Here is a 23,422-nt window from a genome sequence, read left to right on the forward strand (position 1 = left end):
TGTTCTTGGGCAGCTTTTGGTCTTATTGGGAAAACCACATTTACACTGATAAAACAATTCGAGAGCAACATGAGACCAGATGTCATTTACATGCAACTTACTAGACAGATTGAGGTCTGTAGGATGCTACAGGATGATGTGATGGAGTACAGAGGTTCCCAAACTTTCTCTGTTCATGGCACCTTTAGTATCGCAGTATTTTTTTTTTTTTTGCGGTACGCGGGCCTCTCACTGTTGTGGCCTCTCCCATTGCGGAGCACAGGCTCTGGATGCGCAGGCTCAGCAGCCATGGCTCACGGGCCCAGCCGCTCCTCGGCATGTGGAATCTTCCCGGACCGGGGCACAAACCCGTGTCCCCTGCATCGGCAGGCGGACTCCCAACCACTGCGCCACCAGGGAAGCCCCCACAGTATTATTTTTAAAGCACCTCTAATCCAGAAAAAATCCTTAACAGTTCCATTTATTCAATAGTTATACCCAAAAGATTTGGTAGTAGTAGTTTACACAGATGTTGCTGTTTCCCGTGCAAAGTTCAAATATTCCACAAGACCCCTGTGAGTTTGCTGCAGAGCCCTGAAGCACACAGGCTGGGAACCACAGATACGCTACCCGTGATATAGCTCCTATTCCAGTTCCTGTTTTGTCGATGAGGAAACTGAGACCCCGTAAGGTTACCCAGCTGGTGTGTCGTCATACAGGAATCTGAATGCAAGTCATCTAAATCCAGAGCCCCCTCTGCTGTACCAGACCGCTCCCCTCCCCCTTCCTGACTTGCTGCCTTTATGTCTAGTCATCATTTCCTCTCTCCATTCTCTGTATTCTGCACCTCCCCTGCCCCTCTGCCCAAACACACAAGCCCACGAGCATGTACCACACATATGTGTTCATTCCCTCGGTTCAAACCATTCCTTTCGACTTGAGTGCCCCTCTCTCTCCTCTGCCTTTCCAGAAACTGCCCCTGCTTCAATTCTCAGCCCCCACTTTTACCTCTTGACCACTTGTTCCTACACTAATCTCTCCGTCTTCAAAACCTCAGTCTGTCTAGTAAGTGGCATGTAAATGACATCTGGTCTCATGTTGCTCTTTAATTGTTTTATCAATGTAAATGTGGTTTTCTCAATGAGACCAAAAGCTGCCCAAGAACAGCGACCGTGTGTTATGTCGTGCTGGGTAGAGAGTAGCAACCGTGCAAGTTTGTTGAAATCGGCAAGGTTATCAAATGCTATAATTTGGTAGCATATTCTAACACCTCGGTGTAGTTAATGGAGAGAATATATTTAACATAAAGGCAATGATCATCAGGAATAACAACTAACACCTATATGGCTTCTTACTTTTTACTAAAGGCTTTTACATGCACAATTTTATTTGCCACTCACAACAGTATAAGTATTACACCCCTTTCATGGGAGAAAGTTGAGGTTTAGATAGTTTAAGTAGCTTTGGCCAAAGTTACCCAACCTGTAAGTGGAGGAAGGAGGTCTGGAAGCCGAGGGTGCCTGTCTCCCTTTCTGGCCTCTGCTTTCTGTTGGCACTGCAGTGGACTTCCCAGAAATGCCAGAGTGTCGGGCCCGGCTTCATGTAACGGGGCAGGATCTTGATTTCAGAGGCACCATGCGGGGTCCAGGACCCCTGTCACCAGCACCGTGCCCTCTCTGCACAGGCTGTGTGTGAGCCACACTCACTGCAGGACAGGAGGCTGGGCAGCTGGGAACACCGCTAGGGATGATGTCAGTCCCACGGTGGGGTCCAGGGGCTCGTTGAAAGTTCCAGTGTTGTCAAGGGGAGATGGCACCTCAACCCGTGGTGGCCTAGGTGCAGCCAACCCGATCTCCCAACCTCAGGATAGACTAAACCACAGAGGCTGGGGCTGAGGGCTCCTGAGGCAAATGAGGGGTACTTAAGCAAAAGTCTGAGAATAAAAGCAGCATGCAAAATACAAATAAGCTGAACACGTGCATCTCTTCTTTTTTGAGTCATGAGAGCTTTGGTAAAAATAGCCAGAGCAGGACCCAGAATTCAGTCTGCCCTAGGTTTACAGTCAACGGTTACTTCCTGACGTATGGTTTGAAGGACGTTACTTCACCTCTCTGAGTCTCAGCATCCTTGTCAGGAAAATGCGGTCACAGGATAGTTGTAAAGATGAAATGGAAGAACAAATGTAAAAGCATGAGGGAGAGTGCCTGGCAGGTAACAGACTCTCAGTAAGTGACAGCTACTCATTCACGGATGACAAATAAGTTTCTAGGTGCTGCGCCCCGCAGGCATTTACTAAATAGGAGTTACAAACACCACCTCTTCCTCCACCATTATAGCTACAGTATTCTGGGCACTGATGCTAACTCCTTGTAGAGCAATTAGAAAGGCTCTAGCCTGTAGAATAATTGTAGTAGAATGGGGAAGGAGGCGGCGAGTGAAAGAAAAGAAAACAGAACGTGCCTAAGGCAGAGAAATTCACCCCAAGAGACCTTGACAGGAAACAGAAAAGAAAGAGATGAAGAGCCAGCAACTGGTTAGTGGAAGGACAGGATGCCGGCTGGGGAAGAAAAATAAACAACTTGCACCATTTGAATATACATTTCCAATTACATCATTTTCTTCTGCATTGTGTCTGCAGGGAGTTGAGAAGATACAAATGTGTCATATTTATTTATAAAGCTTTATTGGGATTTCAAAAAAATCAGAATTGAATTTTATGGAGAAAAAAGGGGAAAAAACCAGCTGTAAGATAGCTGTTTTCCCGCAGGATAAATGGGGTGGGCTGAGTCCAGCATGGAAGCTGCCTTTCTGGAAGCTTTCCTCATATGGCTGCCTTTCTGGAGATACACATGCACGTGATGGCTTTATGGCCACGGAAGACGTTCTAAATTCCAAAGGACTATACAAATATTAGTTTTCGTTGTTGTCGCTATTATTATTATTATTATACATTCATATACACACCAAATTAGAAATCCTTCTGAATATCAATGAAATGCCAACCAGGGATGTGCTTTTAGGAGGCTTCCAGGATGGAGCTACTCACCGTGGTCAGGGTATCCAGGCCGAGTGGCACACTGTGGGACCGCTCCTGCAGGGATTTATCTATGCCGACCTCAGAGTAAAAGACCTGGAAAAGATGCAGACATCCGGGTGAGAGCGGGGCCAGCACGTCTCCACCAGACCAAGGGCCCGTGGTTCGAACTGTACTCACAACCACAGCGGGTCCTGAGGCACGCTGCCTCACCTCTCTCACACTAGTCCCTTGTCAGCAAACATCAGACATACCTGGCCAGAGTTGCAAACTCCTAAGCCTGCCGAGACCCAGAGGAAGACATGGAGTAAAGTGGAATGGAGAGGGCTGGACCCAGCTCCTAGTATTTTCCCTGAAACCATGATTCTCTCAGGTAATCTTTCATTTTCCCACTTTTGATTCTACCTGAGTCTAGAAATCCATTTCTCTACTTTAAGAGGACAACAGGACAAGGGTCATGATACATGGCTTCTCTCCCTTGGTGAAGGGGAGACAGGAGGGAATGGTGGGTCTGGGGTCTTATGGGGGGTTTACATCCCGGTGGGCAGCTCAGCTCCAGCGGGCTTGGCGCCCCATAGGAAGGTGAGCCTGGGGTGGCCAGCTCTCTGGATAGTCCCAGAGATTTCAGCCTTTCAGGTATTTATCTGAAATCTCCTAACTTCTTTTTTTTTTTTTTTTTGGAATTTTGGAATTTTATTTTATTTATTTTTGTATACAGAAGGTTCTTATTACTTATCCATTTTATACATATTAGTGGATATATGTCAATCCCAATCCTAACTTCTAAAAGTTGACTCATTTTTAGAAAACACTGTTCAAAGAAAACATTTTGGTAAACTGAAAAAGGGTCAATTTGTAAACTCTCGGAGGTAGGAATGCATTCTCTGTTCCCTTCTCCACTTTGCCTGTCCACCCGGTCACTTTCATTCAGATTTTACATTATTTTGTCCTATTGACAAAATAGGACAGTGACTCCTTATTATTTCCCATGTTTCTGCTTTAGTCTCCAAATTTAACTGTGGGCAATTGGAGATCAGGAAGCATGTCTTCTACTGAGTTTATATTTTCCCATCCCTGAACAGGGCAAGGACTCAATAGAGCCAACTGAATTTCAGGGCACTTACAAATGACCTTAAAAGGAAACATCTCCTCTGGTTTCATGGAGGGAGAATGAAGCCCCACACGGGAAGGCTGGTATCAGGAGGCCGTATACAGGAGATGGGAAGGAGGAACAGTTACCCCAACACACCCACTACAGAAATCCCCGTGCCAGGTACTCACAGTATACCCCATGATGGGGCTCCCAGGATGCCTTGGCATCTTCCACTGGACGCTGAAAGCTGTACAGTTCAGTGCCTCCAGCATGATATCAAGAGGCGGCCCCACCTTGCCTGCCCCAAAGCAAAAGAGATGGTGTTAAAGCTCCACGCATCCCAGCTTGAGGACACTTAACACGAGATATAAGAGTGTGTGCTTACAGATGGAGAGCATACTTAAAGATGATTTCACAGGCCAGAAACTCAGACATCTCTCCAGGAGGCCACACCTGTGGCAGCTGACTTCACCAGACCTCTATGGACCCCTCCCAAACCGGCAATGGGAGGGAAATCAGCCCAGCTATCGCCCACAGTCCCTTCTGTAACTCCTAATACCTCGAGGACCAGCAAAGGGAGATTCAGGGCAGCATAGACCAAGGCGCTTGGAATGTATTAAAGCAAGATAGTGAATTTTTTTGGTTTACTCAGTAACATATATGTTTTATAGATATGTTATATAGATTCTGTTTATATAGCTCGTATATTCTTATTGCTGAATATTTCAAAAATGTGGTTTAGTATAAAATGGGGTTAGGAAATTTCAAACGTTTTACTGTATTCTTATCTTAAATAATTTTATGGTTATCAACAATAAATTTTATGTTTATAGGAACAACATATGCAGATTTCAAAATTTAGAAAACAAAAACAAAAAATTCCATCATTCAGAAATGAGCCCTGCCAACATTTTTATACAGTATACCTCCTTTTGGTTACATGAAATTTTTTGAAATATATATATATATATATATATATATATATATATATACACACACACACACACACACACATACAAACATATATATATTTTTATTTATATAATGTATATATAATTTTAATTGTTTATTGTGTTCATTACATATAATATTCATATATATTCATATTATACATATTCAATATATATTCATATATATTCTTATTTGACTTAGTATATATAGTGTATATATATAAATATTAATATATATATATAAACTGATAGTATGTATTTACTAATCAAAATAATTATTTTTATTTTTAATGGCTATTAGCTCTTCCATATAATGCATGTGCCATAATTTATAGTGTATCTCATTCCACTATTGTTAGACACAATTTATTTCTGATATTTTGCTATTTTAAATAATGCTCCATGAGGGCAGCAACTAGGTATGTCCTGTTCAGAGCACAGAGACTAATAAATGGAAGAGCTCAATAAACGTTCCTTTAGTGAACGAGTGTTCTTCAGTTTGATTTTCCACTTACTAATATATCCTGATGATCTTTCTTTTTAGTGACTGTGTATAATTCTCCAGCATATCAGTTAGGATACTTTGTTTGCAATTCACAGAGATCTAATGTGTCTATTTACTGGGCTACTGCTGGGGCCTTCCACCACCAATATTTTCAATAACAAAATCGAAGGCCTTTCTGGTGGACCAAGTAACAGAGGTTCAGTGTCATCAATTGGCAATAACTGCCATAGACACCTACCACTGCCACCAGTGCTGCCACTCAGGGATTTGATCTTCAACTATTCTCTGGCTCTGCCTTGGTTCAAGATTTAAAGTCCCATCTGATTGGCCAAACTTATGTCATGTAACAAACATGTCATGTGACCAAAGGATCAGAGAGGAAAGATCAGTTTTTTCTGGTTTCCAAACTGGAAACGGACAGGATGAATGGAGTCCCGGAAATAGTTCTTCCACCAAGCCTATCCACTGTACAGGAGTTTCCCAAAGGAGGACAGGATGATAGGAAAAGAGTAGTGGGCAGTGGGATGGCCAAATACTCTGCTATGCAGAGCATGCACGGACATTAACTGTTATTCCAGTAATTGACATTTAGGTTGTTTCCAGAACTTCACTGTTAAAAATAAGGCTGAGAAGAACATCTGTGTGTGTGCCTTTTCATGCACAAAATCTGAGCATTTCTAGGATGGATATCTATTAAAAATTATGAGCATATACATCTTAATTTTTAATAGCTACTGACCTGTTGCTCTCCAAAAAGGATTTAATAAATGAATCTTGAAGTACATTCAATTTTTTCATTTGGGTAAATTCTCAAAGCAGAGTTTTTGTGTCTAAGACAGAATTTCTCAACCTCCACTCTACTGACATTTCGGGCTGTATATTTTTTCATGCGGGCTGTCCTGTGCATTGTAGGGTGATGTTGAGATGCATCCCTGGTCTCTGCCCACTAGATGCTAGTAGCACCCACCAACTGTAGCTGTGGAAACCGAAAACATCTCCAGACATTGTCAAATGCCCCATGGCAGGCAAAATTGACTCCGGCTGAAAACTGTTGATCCAGAGAATGAATGTTTTAAAGATTTTTATAAATATAACCAAACTTACATCTAGAAAATTAACCAATTTAGAAGCTTATGGAGGTGTATGAGAATGCCCAGTATAAGGAACACATGTTCCCCAGATCTGAGTATTACTTTAAAATCGTTGCTACTTTGATAAGAAAGAAGGAGGAATATTTTAGTATCTTCTTTGGCTATTTTTCTTCCTCCCTTCATGTGTTTTGTACATTTTTCAATTGGGTTATTTTTCTTTTTCCCACTGATTTAAAAGAGCTCTTAATATGTTCAAAGATCTGAATCATTTACCTATACTTTTTCCTGTGTAGTTTTACATTTGGGTCCAGCTGTATAATTATTTATTACTGGGCAGTTTTATTGCTGAGTTGAGGTCTATGCTATCAAAATCTCAAAGGAAGCTGGGAATGGGGGAAAAGATAGTGGAAATGATTTACAGAACCCTCACAGACCACAGAATAACCAGTAAGCACAATCTCATCCTAGGTCCTAGGAATAGCACTACTCTCTTCATTTTAGGAAAAATTACAACTTATCGAGTTGGGCTACTTGGGTCAGTGAGTGGGAAACCAGTCCTTGTATCCTTTGTGGATCTGTTCAGTACAGAAAACAGAAAACTCTCTAGGTATTTTAAGCAGAAACATGGTTACAAAATTGGTGGAAAGACTAGGGGACTAGAATTCAGGAGTCTCCATTAGCTCTATTTTATAAATATGTAAATAAATAGGTGAGAAAGAGAGAGAGATAATAAGTAGATAGATGATGACTAGCTAATTCGCTATTGTAGTGATTCAAAACCAAGAAACCCCAGCCTTCACACTTGATCCTGTCATTCTTACCATTTCAATTGCCTCCAGACACACACAAAAATGGTGGTGAACCTTGGAATGATGAGTTGCTATGTTTTGATGGCCTTGCTTGGCAGGAGAAACAGCAGCCAGAAAGTGGCCTTCCTCCCATTCCTGCCTTCTGTAAGTCCTAAGAGTTCATCTAACTGGTGGGACCTAATTTACATCCAGAATATTGACTGCAAGGCAGTCTGGGAAATGCTTTTATTTCTCCAGCCTTTGCATTACAGTAATGACGCCTAGAAGGAGGGTAAAATGGATGTTGTTGAACAACCAATCCACAGTATCCATGACATGCTGGTACCATGAAAAGCCTGAATTCTAATATACTATCCCCTTTATGTTCATATTCTCTAAGAAAGTATTCAAATCAAGCCCTGCTGGAACACAGCTAGATATGACTTCTATTTTTATCAGCATATTCTTTCATTTATTCAATCTTTCACACACCTAACATATATTTATCGAGCTCCTATATGTATCAGGCACTGGCTTACTCGGTGAGGCTACCTTAATAATGAAGAGACACAGGGGACCACCAACAAGTTAGCAGGACATTACAGTTGGGTGTGAGGAACATAAAGGGAAGGATGGAGCACTTTGGTGGCACATAGCAAGGACACACCTGACTCCACCTGGCAGACTAATAAGAATGCGACAAAGTGGGGATGGAGAAGTGTCCCAAGCAGAGGGAGCAGTATACACTCTTCCTCAAAGAGTCGGGGGAAGCACCACATAACAGAGCACCATGGTTGAGTAGATGTGGGTGGGGTGATGAATGAGAGTTATGAAAGCTCCAAGGATTCTGGCTTGGGCAACGCAGGGGAGGGGTGCGTGTCATCTACTCATCTAGGATCACAAAGGCAGCTTTGACTGCTGCTGATGTAGGAGGTGTGGTCATCGGCAGCTGGTGAGTGAGAGGTAGCCAGCTCAGACATTTGGGCGAAACACCAAAACTATCTCAGATGAATCAAATGGTTAAAAATGGGAAATCAAATTATGGAAAAGAATTGAATTTTAAAATCAGATACAATTTTTTTGAAGATAAACCTTTCTAAGCTTAAAAGTGCTAAAGAAAATAAATCAAAAGTGATGGATCCACGTCATAAAACTTCATTATGCTCTTCAAAGATTACAAAAGAAAAAATAAAAACAACAGATCAAAAGGTAAATAATTGCAGCAAAATGCAGGCTAAGGGATCCCTTTATTATAAAACTCATACATACTGAGAAAAAACATACTCAGGCTCTAATAAATAAAATATGAAAAGACAACTCCCATAAGAGAAAATATAGCTGATAAATACACATAGCAAAATATTCAAATTTGCTAGTTATCAAATAAATACAACTTCTTAAAATTGAGATGTCATTTTCATCTATTAAATTAGCCAAAAATGTTTAAGTGATAGTAACTAATGCTGACAAGAGTACATAAATGTGCTAGTCTCAAAAAATTACTTATGGCAGAGTAAATGAGTGCAGGCATTTTGGAAGACAATTTGGCAAAATGCAGCAATATCCAGAGCCACAAGTATGTTCCTTCCCTTGGACTCTCTGAGGTGGGATTACAGTCTGTCGTGAGGAAAGAATCTTAAAAGAAGAGAAGGCTGCTCGCATGAAGATGTTCTTCAGAGGATCACTTGTGTTATGGAAAGACCATAAACAATCTAAATATTTAGAAACAGGGCAAAAGTCAAGCCAATAATAGTACATTACCAAGATGGACTGTTATACAAACATCAGAAATGAAATTTGACTAAACACGTTATGGTTTCTTAGGATCTGGAACAGGGAAAGGACATAGTGGGAAAATGAGTGAAATCCAAATAGTCAGTAGTTTATTTGATAATATTGTACTATTACTAGTTGGTACTAGCACCAGTTAATTTTTTAGATTCGACAAATGTACCACGGTTATATAATATGTTAACATGAGGAGAAACTGGGTAAAAGACAGGAATTCTATTATTTTTGCAACTCTCTATAAATCTAAATAAATTTCAAAATTAAAAGCTTGTTTTAAGAATGAGGCTTGTATCACTCTGTAGCAACAATTAGGATGTAGTGTTAAATAAAAAGTATACCTAATTACCGTCAATATTGTTATTAGAGTCATACGAAATACGCATTTGTAAAATAACTAGAAGCCAAGAGTAAAAGGCTAATTGTTACATTAAGGTAGTTGAGATTAAGGATGATTTTTTTCCTGTTTTCTTCTATTTAGTAAGCTTTACAGAATGTTATTATATTGTTTTTCATAATTTGAAAAAATTACCTGGAAAAGTATTTTTATATTCAAAGACCAAATGTTGCATGGGCGCCAGTATGACCAGGCTCCTTCAGAACGAAAGGAAATCTACAAAATAACGCTTCATGAAGCGTTTGTACTAGTTTATACCAGTCGGTTTAGGGGAGGCTGCATTGTCTCATGTTTGTTGTCTGTCTCTCAATCTAACAGTAAGATTAAAAATAGTTTGTAATTAATGAAGCAGATTTACTAGCTCTTAACCAAAGGTAATGTACCTGCATAAAATAATATGCCCGTATCACAAGTCAACTATCACAGTAAAATGAAGGTGTCCAGGAAAGAGGTTATTGCTGCCGAAAACAATGCCACACAGATTTGTCAATCAACAGGGACTGAAGCACTAATGGGGGGACCTGATATTATAAAGGACACAGAACAGGCACTCTCTTGCTCCGCCCTACTTTGGTGGCTGGCCATAACCTAGAACAGTATTTCCCCCAATTTTTTGCTCCCTATGCCCTCAATTCTCAGACAGTTCTGATTCTAAATTACATCTCACAATTATGTCCCTTTGGATGTAAGTGTGTCCAAGGGGGCATCAACACGGGGCCTCACAGGACAGGAAGGCCTAGAGGCTGGCCCAGCCAGATCTCACGATGTGTAGGGGAGGAGAGATGGGGTCATGACCATGGTCTTGGCCTCACAGCTTCATGAAGATTCTAAACTAGAGCGGGTCAGGAAGCCAGTGCTCTGAGCATGCTGCCTTTATAGTATATTCATTCAGGTATCCTTGAATACTGATTGGAAGATTTTCTTTTCCCTTTCTAAAAATAATTAACATGTAATGTTATTATTATTATTATTATTTGAATTTTCAAATCTTTTTTAAAAAGAAACAAAATAGGACAAAACTTTTGCAAACCATATATTTGATAAGAGGTTAATATCCACAGTATATAAGGAACTCATACAACTCAACAGCAAAAAACCAAATAATATGATTAAAAAATGGACAAAGGGGCTTCCCTGGTGGTGCAGTGGTTGGGAGTCCACCTGCCGATGTGGGGGACGCGGGTTCGTGCCCCGATCCGGGAGGATCCCACGTGCCACGGAGCGGCTGGGCCCATGGGCCGTGGCCGCTGGGCCTGCACGTCCAGAGCCTGTGTTCCGCAACGGGAGAGGCCACAGCAGTGAGAGGCCCGTGTACCACAAAAAAAAAGAAAAAAAAAAAGAAAAGGACAAAGAACATGAATAGACATCTTTCCAAAGAAGATGTACAAATAAATAGCCAACGGATATATGAAAAGGTGCTCAACATCACAAATCAGGGAAACGCAAATCAAAAGCACAAGGAAATATCACCTCACACCTGCGAGAATGGCTACTATCAAAAAGACAAGAAATAACAAGGATTGGCAAGGATGTGGAGAAAAGGGAAACTTTGTGCACTTTTGGTGGGAATGTTAATTGGTACAGCCACTATGGAGAACAGTCTGGAGGTTACTCAAATAATTAAAAATAGAACTACTATGTGATCCAGCTATCCCACTTCTGGGCAGTTATCTTTATCTGAAGGAAATGAAAACAGGATCTCAAAGAGATATCTGTACTCCCATGTTCATTGCAGCACTATTAACAATAGCCAAGATGTGGAAACAACTAAGTGTCCATTGATGGATGAATAAAGAATATGTGGTAGATATAGATATATACACACATACATACAATGGAATATTATTCAACCATAAAAAAGGAAATCCTGCCATTTGTGATGACATGGGTGAAACTTAAGGGCATTATACTAAGTGAAATAAGTCAGACAGAGAAAATCAAATACCGTATTATATCACTTATATGTGAAATACAAAAAAAGCCAAACATAATAAAAACAGAGAGTAGATTGGTGGTTGCCAGAGGTGGGAGAAGGTGAAAAGGTACGGGGGGTGCAGGGAGAGTGGGTGAAGGTGGTCAAAGCATACAAAGTTTCAGATATAAATTGAATAAGTAAGTTCTGGAGATCTAAGGTAGAGCAAGATGACTATAGTTAATAGTACTTGGAAGTTGCTAAGACAGTAAATTTTAAATGTTCTCACCACACACACACACAAATGCTAACTATGTGAGTGATGGATGTGTCAACTAACCTTACTGTGGTAATCATTTCTCTCTCTATGTATCAAATCACCACATTGTACACCTTAAACTTACACAATGTTATATGTCAATTATATCTCAATAAAGCTGGAAATAAATAAATAAATAAATAAATAAATAAATGTATGTTGGGGGACAGGATAAAATATAGCTGAAACGCCATTCTCCATTCCTCTCTTCCAGAGGTAACAACCATTTGGTGTTACATGTCCTATCCCCATGTGAGTTTGTGTACTCTGATTTTATCTGCACATTTCTTATTTAATATTTTTACTGGAAATAACTTAATTGTCCACTGGTAAAGGAAGGGATAAACTGGTTTATTCATACAATGTATCAGTACCTTTTCTACTTGAACATTTATTCCTTTAAAGAGAAAAAGAGATCTGAGAAAAAAGAGAGAGAGAATGAGAGAGAGAGAGAAGAAAACTTTTGTGTATTTTAAAGCACTATTCAAGTATTAGCCAGCTTCTGATCTTCCCCTCACTGCTGGCTTAGCAACCACCATTCTTTGGTTTCTAAATACATTGCCACTTGTCCATGGGCATTTCAGTTTCCAAAATTTCATCACTGCCATCTGCTGATCCTTTTGTCCTGCTGGTTAATGCTCTTTGCCCCAGCTGACAAGCATTTTAGTGGGGTTTTTCAGGGACCAGTAGTAAATATGTTTGTTCAACCTACAACGTGTCACCAGAAATCAACTGATCCTCATAAGAGTATGGGATAGAGGAAGGAGACATTATTCCCACTTTACAGATGAAGAAACTGAGGTCTAGAGTCTACTGATGTAAGATCTTATCAACGGAGCAGGAGATAGAGACAGTGAGTAGTAACAGAGAAGAGATGATCTTCTTCTCTCAACCCCTTAAAGTTTGTGTTCTTGGTGATTCTGTCGAACACCCTCCTCTCAGCTCCACTACACTCTCTTCCTGGGTGCTCTCATCCCTGCCAGTCATTACCACATATATGCTGGTGGGCTCCCCCCCCCATTCCATTTCCCCAGCCCAGCCCTCTCTTCCAGAGGGCAGGTCTATGTACCCAACTGCCAAGTGGACCCAGATGTCACACAGGCCTCTCAAATTCAACAGATCAAAAGTGAATTCATCATCTTTCTCTTTAACCTGAGCCCCTCCAGTAATCCCTGTTCTGGTAAGTGGTATCATCATCCACCATGACGTCCAGAAACCTGGAAGTCACCCTCGGCATCAAACTGATCACGTGGAAGTTCATTCTCTCCTATTCATGGAGGCCTCAGAATCCTCCTCAACCCAGTGCCTGGAGCAGCACCACCAACTGTTCAGAGCTGTGCTCACAATGGAACTTATTTGCCATTTGTCAAGACTTCTCCCAAGGTTTCTCTGGCCTTTCCAAATTCTAAGGGATATAGTTTCCCTCCCACAGTTCCCTCAGCCTGCGCCCTCCTCAGAAGAATGTGTGTTAGTAAACTAAATGTAACTTTTTTCAGCAAAGCAGTTGAAGGCCATAGGATCGGTAACTAAATCGTATGAGTAGGAGGGGCGTGTGAAGGGCCGTCTGGTTGGAAGGAAGCATCAGAGGCCTTGTCTTAAGGCATATTTGCATCGTGAGCACAGCATTTTTCTCTTTGTGAGTTTGTCTGGGGTGTCCTTGAAGGAAAGGCAGGTCTCCAGCTGGGGGCCGTCTGAAGCTGTATTTGTAGGGCAAGCACAATATTTATACAGACCTTGTATGATTATTGGAGTATCTATAGAGCAGGCAAGCTGAAGGCAGGAGTAAACCACCCAGTAGGGCCCCTCTGAGCTGGAGATAGATTCCAGACAGGCAGTGGCAGACCTGGAAAGGCCAGAGAAACCAGCTGGGAAGTCTTGAGGCTTGGCCTGGTATCAGCTTTGGAGATAAAGAGACATCGGAGTGTAGTCCCAACCGGAATGAACCAAGCAAACTAGTTCTCTCACTCTCTTCCAGCTAGGGAATGAAAGATTAGGAGTGAAACTAAAGAGACTTTCCTCACATCTCTACAACCTCTGAGTCATCAGGAGAAAGTCCAGTCATTTGACAGGGCAAGTCGAGCCCAAGTTACTCTCTCTAAAAACTCTTAAGGAAGCAAAAAAATGTTGATAATAGTTATAACACTGAGGTCTTCTGGGATTTTTATCTATTATGATATAAAAATGTATTAGTGCTTCCTCAACATTAAAAAAAATTAAAATGGTAGGCCACTTACGTGTGGACTAAACAAGATTTAAGCAGTTAAATACAAAAATAACTCATATTTAAGCAACTATGGTTAGAATGTTGGATTATATATTATGCAATAAAAAACTAGTTTTGAAGAACTGTAGCATTTAAAACTAGTATAATGCATTTATACAATCTATCCTGAAGCTGTGTTCTTATAAGCTAAAAGCCATACTTCTTAAGAGATAAATAAATAAAAAGTGCGTTTCTTTGCCATGAGGGAGCTGTATTCTTGGGCTTTCTTCTTTGGAGGGCTTTCAAAACCATGTTTTTGCATTAGAAACTTCTGAATGATTAAGTCGATTTCTTATGGTAATTTTATTTCATAAAATACTTCAACTTCCTGTGTAAAATTCATCTCCGATTCAATTAGTTTTGTAATCCAATTCATAAAAACACTCCAAAATGCAAACAAAAATGTCATCTGCGACAGAAATACATTGCTCGCTTTTTAGCTATTTGATTTTCATGGAATGAACAGAGTTATATTCACTGATGCAATGGAAAATGCCCAGACTAACTAAAAATAATCAGGAAATTCTGAATAGGAAAAAAACCTTATTTCCATCTTTTTGAAGCTTGCTCCAACTAATGTTACTAAAGCAGCACTATGAAAATGTAACCAGAATCTGCCACTAGAGCCACTTTCAAGGTGATGCCTTCAAGGCAGTAGTAAAAATGTGGGTTTAAGACACAGAACAGTATTTGTTCTAGTGACCTAGGGATTCAGGAAATTCTCAGACACTGAGGGGCAGCATGAAATGTCTTCTAGAGCCCTCCCAGCTTCTTTTAGTGGGGGGTTTATGGTTCACCTCACAATCATACTTCCCTCTGAAATCCACCGTTCCAGCATGTAATTCCGCAATCCACCACTCCAGAGTACAATTCCAGGGAGCAATGCATCTTTCCAGAATGTAATCCACCCTTGCGCAGTGCCCCGATTTACTCGTCTGCTAACCAATGGGCTGGATTCTATGATTTCTAATGTCCCTCCTACTCTGACATTCATACTTCCCTGAATAGCACATGGGGAAGCATCCACAGAACACTAAAGGTGACAGGGAAGAGAATCACTCAGAGAGGTTCCTGGCACAATTAGACCCAGACAAACGTGGGCCCTGGTTTAGAAGACCCAGTTTGGATCCTCCTTTGGCCACACCATGCCCCTTGGCTGGAGTGTGTGTCCCAGGCCAGGAGGACATGCCTAGAAGAGCCTGGGGCCCCTCCGCTTGTGGACCACTCCCTGAGCACACAAGATGCTGGGTTCCCTGCCCGGCTAGTCCTGAGCCTGCGTCCTGGTCCTCAGTGGCCTCTTCCCCGGGTCTGTCCTTCTGAGGGGGACCTGTGCTGTCGGTGTGCGCACCCTCAGTGATGGGGTGGCCAGTGGGTCGCTGTTTGCCAGGACGGCCAGTGGATGGAGCTGGGCTGTTGGTTGCGGTGTCCACGTGTGTGCACAGGCGCAGCCTCCAGGGAGGGGCGGAGCAAGCAGAGCAGCAGACCGGGCCTCAGGGACCAGTCCTGTCCACACTGGCTCTTTCAAAGTGGAAATTCAAGGAGGCTGAGAAATCTAAATTTGAACCTGGTCTTCCAGGTCATTATGAAAGTATATTTGTCAAGGCAGAAGGAGAGAAAATCTTGCATCTAACTGTTTATTTTGTGAATGAATTGTAAGTTTTGACAGGTGGTATGTAGGTGTCCATTTGAACTCTTGCTCTGGATGCACTCGCATTAGGGGCAGGCCCAGCTCGAGCATCATGCAGCTTCATAAACTGGGCTCAGCTGGGTTGTGAGGGGATCTTGCTGAGGAGTCCTTCCGGCCCATCTGTGGACTTCCAGCAAAGGGAAATCTAGCTGAGAGCCTCTAACAGCAGTTTCCGGGTATCAGTCAGCAAGCCAAACAAAGCACACGTGCCAGAAATGGAGAAGGATGCTGGAGACAGTGGTAGCACCAGAGAGCTGGCCACCTACTGGAGTAACAGTTAGTAACAACTTCGAGGCCCCGCGCTCCCCTAACTCCAGGTGTGTTAGAGGGGGTTAAGGCCAAAACCAGCCTCTGAGTGCCTACTGTGGGCGACCACACCTTGTGACACTTTGCTTTCACTGGTGCAGGCTCACTTTGACCACATCATCCGAAAAAGCAAGCAGGAAGGCTGAGTCTCCACTCGCCAGCCTCCTGTTGCCACACACACGCGCACACGCATGCACACATAGGCATACACATGCACACATGCGCATCCTCCCCACCACAAGCAGAAATCATTTAAATCATTTTACAATGATTCATTATTAACAGCGATTAAATGCTAAGATCATTTAACACGGGAGAGGGACAAAGAGACTTAGACTGTGAAACTTGACAAAAGCATCTGGACAAGAGTATAGAGCAGAAGGGCTTCCCTGGTGGCGCAGTGGTTGAGAGTCCTCCTGCCGATGCAGGGGACGCGGGTTCATGCCCCGGTCCGGGAAGATCCCACATGTCGCGGAGCAGCTGGGCCCGTGAGCCATGGCCGCTGAGCCTGCGCATCCAGAGCCTGTGCTCCGCAATGGGAGAGGCCACAACAGTGAGAGGCCCGCATACCGCAAAAAAAAAAAAAAAAAAAAAGAGTATAGAGCAGAAGATTTTAAGCTAGAAGGGAGTTCCAAATTCATCTCATTCAGTGGTTCTCTGACTTTTGGGAGCATCCGAATCACCTGACAGGCTGGAGGAACAGATTGCTGGCCCCACCTGGAATTTCTGATTAAGGAGGTAAGGGATGGGGCCCAAGAATTTGCATTTCTAACATGTTCCCAGGGGATACTGGTGCTGCTAGTTCCTAAACCACAGGGTGAGAACCACTGGTTTGGCCTACCCCGATTTTAGTGATGGGGAAATTAAAACTCAGAGCAGCTAAGTGCCGTGTGAGATCTCAGTAGCTAGTGAAAAACTGACACTAAAGCCTTGATTTGTTCAGTCCCTAGTCAGCAGCTTTGGAGCTTCTGGCATGTACCTCCAAATTTCACAAAGATGTAGAGGCTGTCAGTTGGACGCTGGCCTCCTCGCAGATTGTACCAGTAATTCTCAACCCTCTTTGTTGCTTCAGTGTAATCGCATTCCCCTTAGAGGACATCTCAATGGTGGTAGTTTAGGGAGGATGCCCATATGGGGTATTTCAAAATATCTGAATGTCTGGGTCAAGGACACTGATGCACAGAGTCTGAAGAAGCTCCCCAGGTGGTCCTGATGTACACCTGCCCCTGGCTGAGCCCTACTGGGAGTCCCATTCTTCCAGGTGGTCTCATCCATTCCCACAGTATCTCCAAGCACCTGCCCAGTGTATCTTTCCAAGTAAGCCCTGCATATCTAACTAAGCATCTCAGCCTTGATGGCTCACAGACACCTCAAACTCCAAATGTTCTAGATTAAAACCAACTTCAGTCTCCAAATCTCCTCTCCCATGTTCTCCACAATCCAAAAATCTGGGAGCATCTTTAACTCCTCCCTCTCTCTTATGTTCCAGATACAACACCACCCACCATGCTGTCCCCAGTAGACCATAGAATGTAAGCTCCATGAGGGCCAGGCCTTTTGTGATCATCCTTTATCCTTGGCACCTATAGTAGTCTCTAGAACATAATAGGAATTACAGAAATATTTGCTGATTGACTAAATGACTGACTGAATAAATCCACATCTTCCTTCTAGTGCTACTGCCATGACCTTAGTTCAGCCTCCTGTCAAACTGTACTAACATCCCCAAATTAGCTACAAACCTGAATTTGCTCTCCCAGGTACCCAAGCTACCACAAGGACTGCTAGAAAAAAGAAATCATGGTGGCAAGAATGGGTCACATCTCCATCACTAGATCTCTGGTTGAGACCAGAGGCCATTTGCTCTAGGTCAGAGACCCACTGAGACCTGTGGGTCATTCCCAATGTGAGGTCTAAAGAGATAGACCTCAGATAGAGACACAGATACCCCTAAGCAGCAGGGGTCTGCTGCAGGAAACATAGTCATCTTTCCAAAGAGGGTATGGAAGTGAAATAGGAGGGAAGGGGGCAGGGCACAACCTCTAAAAGAATGACATAGCCATAGGACATGACAAAACTGGTTAGAACCAACTAGGCCTAAGACTGCAGAAGGTTCAACCTTCAGTAGACCTTGAACCTCATTATATGCTCATTGTAATACATTAGCATCTAAGTGACACACCCATAGGCACCATGACAGTTCCAAGGGCCACCACACAAGGTCAAAAAGTGGGTGGTGGCCCAATTCCTGGAAATCTCACCTCTTATGCAAATTAGTTGGAATAATCCTCCTACTCACTAGCCTATGAAATTACGCAGCCCATAAAAAACTAGCCACCATGGGGGACCTTCAAGATGGCAGAGGAGTAAGACGTGGAGATCACCTTCCTCCCAAAAAACATATCAGAAATACATCTACACGTGTAACAACTCCTACAGAACACCTACTGAATGCTAGCAGAAGACCTAAGACTTCCCAAAATGCAAGAAACTCCCCACGTACCTGGCCATGTGGCTGACAGGGTCTTGGTACTCCAGCCAGGTGTCAGGCCTGAGCTTCTGAGTTGGGAGAGCCAAGTTCAGGACATTGGTCCACCAGAGACTTCCCAGTCCCATGTAATATCAAATGGCGAAAGTTCTCCCAGAGATCTCCATCTCAATGCTAAGACCCAGGTCCACTCAACGACCAGCAGGCTACAGTGCTGGACACCCTATACCAAACAACTAGCAAGAAAAGAACATCATCCCACCCATTAGCAGAGAGGCTACCTAAAATCATAATAAGTTCAGACACCCCAAAACACCCCACTGAACACAGTCCTGTCCACCAGAAAGACAAGATCCAGCCTCATCCACCAGAACACAGGAACCAGTTACCTCCACTAGGAAGCCTACACAACCCAGCTTTCCAACAAATGCTAAAGGAACTTCTCTAGGCAGGAAACACAAGAGAAGGAAAAGACCTACAAAAACAAACCCAAAACAATTAAGAAAATGGTAATAGGAACATACATATCAATAATTACCTTAAATGTAAGTGTATTAAATGCTCCAACTAGAAGACATAGACAGGCTGAATGGATACAAAAACAAGACCCATATATGTGCTATTTGCAAGAGACCCACTTCAAACCTAAGAGCACATACAGACTGAAAGTGAGGGGATGGAAAAAGATATTCCATGCAAATGGAAATCAAAAGAAAGCTGGAGTAGCAATTCTCATATCAGACAAAATAGACTTTAAAATAAAGACTATTACAAGAGACAAAGAAGGACACTAAATAATGATCAAGGGATCGATCCAAGAAGAAGATATAACAATCGTAGACATTTATGCACCCAACATAGGAGCACCTCAATACATAAGGCAAACGCTAACAGCCATAAAAGGGGAGATCGACAGTAACAAAATCATAGTAGGGGACTTTAACACCCCACTTTCACCAATGGACAGATCATACAAAATGAAAATAAATAAGGAAACACAAGCTTTAAATGATACATTAAACAAGATGTGCTTAATTGATATTTATAGGGCATTCCATCCCAAAACAACAGAAGACACTTTCTTCTCAAGTGCTCATGGAACATTCTCCAGGATAGATCATATCTTGGGTCACAAATCAAGCCTTGGGAAATTTAAGAAAATTGAAATCACATTAAGTATCTTTTCTGACCATAACACTATGAGACTAGATGTCAATTACAGGAAAATATCTGTAAAAAATACAAACACATATGGGTTAAACAATACACTACTAAATAACCAAGAGATCACTGAAGAAATCAAACAGGAAATCAAAAAATACCTAGAAACAAATGACAATTAAAACATGACAACACAAAACCTATGGGATGCAGCAAAAGCAGTTCTAAGAGGGAAGTTTATAGCAATACAACCTTACCTCAAGAAACAAGAAACATCTCAAATAAACAACCTAACCTTACACCTAAAGCAATTAGAGAAAGAAGAACAAAAAAAACCCAAAGTTAGCAGAAGGAAAGAAATCATAAAGATCAGATCAGAAAAAAAATGAAAAAGGAGATTGGATCAAGATGGCAGAGTAGAAGGACCTGCTCTCACTCCCTCTTGTGAGAACACTGGAATCACAACTAACTGCTGAACAATCATCAAGAGGAAGACACTTGAACTCACCAAAAGAGATACCCCACATCCAAAGACAAAGGAGAAGCCATAATGAGATGGTAGGAGGGGCACAATCACAATAAAATCAAACCCAATAACTGCTGGGTGGGTGACTCACAAACTGGAGAACAATTATACCACAGAAATCCACCCACTGGAGTGAAGGTTCTGAGCCCCAGGTCAGGCTTACCACCCTGGGGATCCGGCAACAAGAGAAGGAATTCCTAGAGAATCAGACTTTGAAGGCTAGCGGGATTTGATTGTAGGACTTCGACAGGACTGGGGGAAACAAAGACTCCACTCTTGGAGGGCACACACAAGGTAGTGTGCACATTGAGACCCAGGGGAAGTAGCAGTGACCCCATAGGAGACTGAACCAGACCTACATGCTAGTGTTGGAGGGTCTCCTTCAGAGGCAGAGGGTGGTTGTGTCTCACTGTGAGGACAAGGACACTGGCAGCAGAAGTTCTGGGAAGTACCCCTTGGTGTGAGCCTTACCACAGTCTGCCATTAGCCTCACCAAAGAGCCTGGGAAGGCTCAGTGTTGGGTTGCCTCAGGCCAAACAACCAGTAAGGAGGGAACCCAGGCCCAGCCATCAGCAGACAAGCAGATTAAAGTATTACTGAGCTCTGCCCACCAGAGCAACACCCAGTTCTACCCACCCCCAGTCCCTACCATCAGGAAACTTGAAAAGCCTCTTAGATAGCCTCATCCAACAGAGGGCAGACAGCAGAAGCAAGAATAACTACAATCCTGCAGCCTGTGGAACAAAAACCACATTCACAGATAGGTAGACAGATGAAAAGGCAGAGGGTTATGTACCAGATGAAGGAACAAGATAAAACCCCAGAAAAACAACTAAATGAAGTGGAGATAGGAAACCTTCCAGAAAACAATTCAGAATAATGATGGTGAAGATGATGCAGGACCTCGGGAAAAGAATGGAGGCAAAGATTGAGAACATTCAAGAAATGTTTAACAAAGACCTAGAAGAATTAAACAAAAAGCAAACAGAGATGAGCAATACAATAACTGAAATGAAAAATACACTAGAAGGAAGCAATAGCAGAATAACTGAGGCAGAAGAACGGATAAGTGACCTGGAAGACAGAATGGTGGAATTCACTGCTGTGGAACAGAATAAAGAAAAAAGAATGAAAAGAAATGCAGACAGCCTAAGAGACCTCTGGGACAACATTAAATGCAAGAACATTCATATAATAGGGAACCCAGAAGGAGAAGAAAGGACCTGAGGAAATATTTGAAGAGATTATAGTTGAAAACTTCCCTAATGTGGGAAAGGAAATAGCCACCCAAGTCCAGGAAGCACAGAGAGTCCCAGGCAGGATAAACACAAGGAGAAACATGCCGAGACACACAGTAATCAAACTGACAAAAATTAAAGACAAAGAAAAATTATTGAAAGCAACGAGGGAAAAACGAAAAATCATATACAAGAGAAATCCTATAAGGTTAAGGGCTGATTTCTCAACAGAAAATCTACAAGCCAGAAGGGACTGGCATGATATATTTATAGTGATGAAAGGAAAGAACCTACAACCAAGATTATGCTACCCCGCAAGGATCTCATTCAGATTCGAAGGAGAAATCAAAAGCTTTACAGACAAGCAAAAGCTAAGAGAATTCAGCACCACCAAACCAGCTCTACAACAAAAGCTAAAGGAACTTCTCTAAGTGGGAAACACAAGAGAAGAAAAGGACCTACAAAAACAAACCCAAAACAATAAAGAAAATGGCAATAGGAACATACATATGAAAAATTACCTTAAACTTAAATGGATTAAATGCTCCAACCAAGAGACACAGGCTCGCTGAATGGATACAAAAACAAGATCCATATATATGCTGTCTACAAGAGACCCATTTCAGACCTAGGGACACATACAGACTGAAAGTGAGGGGATGGAAAAAGATATTCTGTGCAAAAGGAAATCAAAACGAACCTGGATTAGCAATACTCATATCAGATAAAATAGACTTTAAAATAAAGAATGTTACAAGAGATATGAAGGACACTACGTAATGATAAAGGGATCAATCCAAGAAGAAGATATAACAATTATAAATATATATGCACCCAATATAGGAGGACCTCAATACATAAGGCAACTGCTAACAGCTATAAAAGAGGAAATCGACAGTAACACAATTATAGTGGGGGACTTAAACACCTCACTTACACCAATGGACAGATCATCCAAACAGAAAATTACTAAGGAAACACAAGATTTAAATGACACAATAGACCAGATAGATTTAATTGCTATTTATAGGACATTCCACCCCAAAAGAGCAGATTACACTTTCTTCTCAAGTGCACATGGAACATTCTCCAGGATAGATCACATCTTCGGTCACAAACCAAGCCTTCGTAAATTTAAGAATATTGAAATCATATCAAGCATCTTTTTTGACCACAACGTGATGAGATTAGAAATCAATTACAGGGAAAAAAACAAAAAACACATACACATAGAGGCTAAACAATATGTTACTAAATAACCAAGAGATCACTGAAGAAATCAAACAGGAAATCAAAAAATACCTAGAAACAAATGACAATTAAAACATGACAACACAAAACCTATGGGATGCAGCAAAAGCAGTTCTAAGAGGGAAGTTTATAGCAATACAACCTTACCTCAAGAAACAAGAAACATCTCAAATAAACAATCTAACCTTACACCTAAAGGAACTAGAAAAAGAAGAACAAACAAAACACAAAGTTAGCCGAAGGAAAGAAATCATAAAGATCAGAGCAGAAATAAATGAAATAGAAACAAAGAAAACAATAGCAAAGATCAATAAAGCTAAAAGCTGGTTCTTTGAGAAGATAAACAAAATTGATAAACCATTAGCCAGACTCATCAAGAGAAAGAGGGAGAGGACTCAAATCAATAAAATTAGAAATGAAAAAGGAGAAGTTACAACAGACACCACAGAAATACAAAGCATCCTAAGAGATTACTATAAGCAACTCTATGCCAATAAAATGGACAACCTGGAAGAAATGGACAAATGCTTAGAAAGGTATAACCTTCAAAGACTGAACCAGGAAGAAAGAAAATATGAACAGACCAATCACAAATAATGAAATTGAAACTGTGATTAAAATCTTCCAACAACAAAAGTCCAGGACC

At 41.7% G+C, this 23,422-nt stretch overlaps 1 protein-coding gene across 1 annotated transcript in view; it reads right to left on the reverse strand.

Moving 5' to 3' along the window:
• The window catches only part of EGFLAM (EGF like, fibronectin type III and laminin G domains), a 179,489-nt gene that overhangs the window by 125,385 nt on the left and 30,682 nt on the right, over positions 1–23,422 (reverse strand). The window contains exons 2-3 of the mRNA XM_082623155.1: positions 4,295–4,404; positions 3,026–3,109 (exon numbers count right to left, since the gene is read on the reverse strand). Coding sequence (XP_082479281.1) covers positions 3,026–3,109; positions 4,295–4,404 — 194 coding nt within the window. The remainder of the gene's footprint in view (positions 1–3,025; positions 3,110–4,294; positions 4,405–23,422) is intronic.

Source organism: Mesoplodon mirus (genome assembly GCF_964341445.2).
Source record: "Mesoplodon mirus genome assembly, chromosome: 5".
NCBI lineage: Eukaryota > Metazoa > Chordata > Mammalia > Artiodactyla > Ziphiidae > Mesoplodon > Mesoplodon mirus.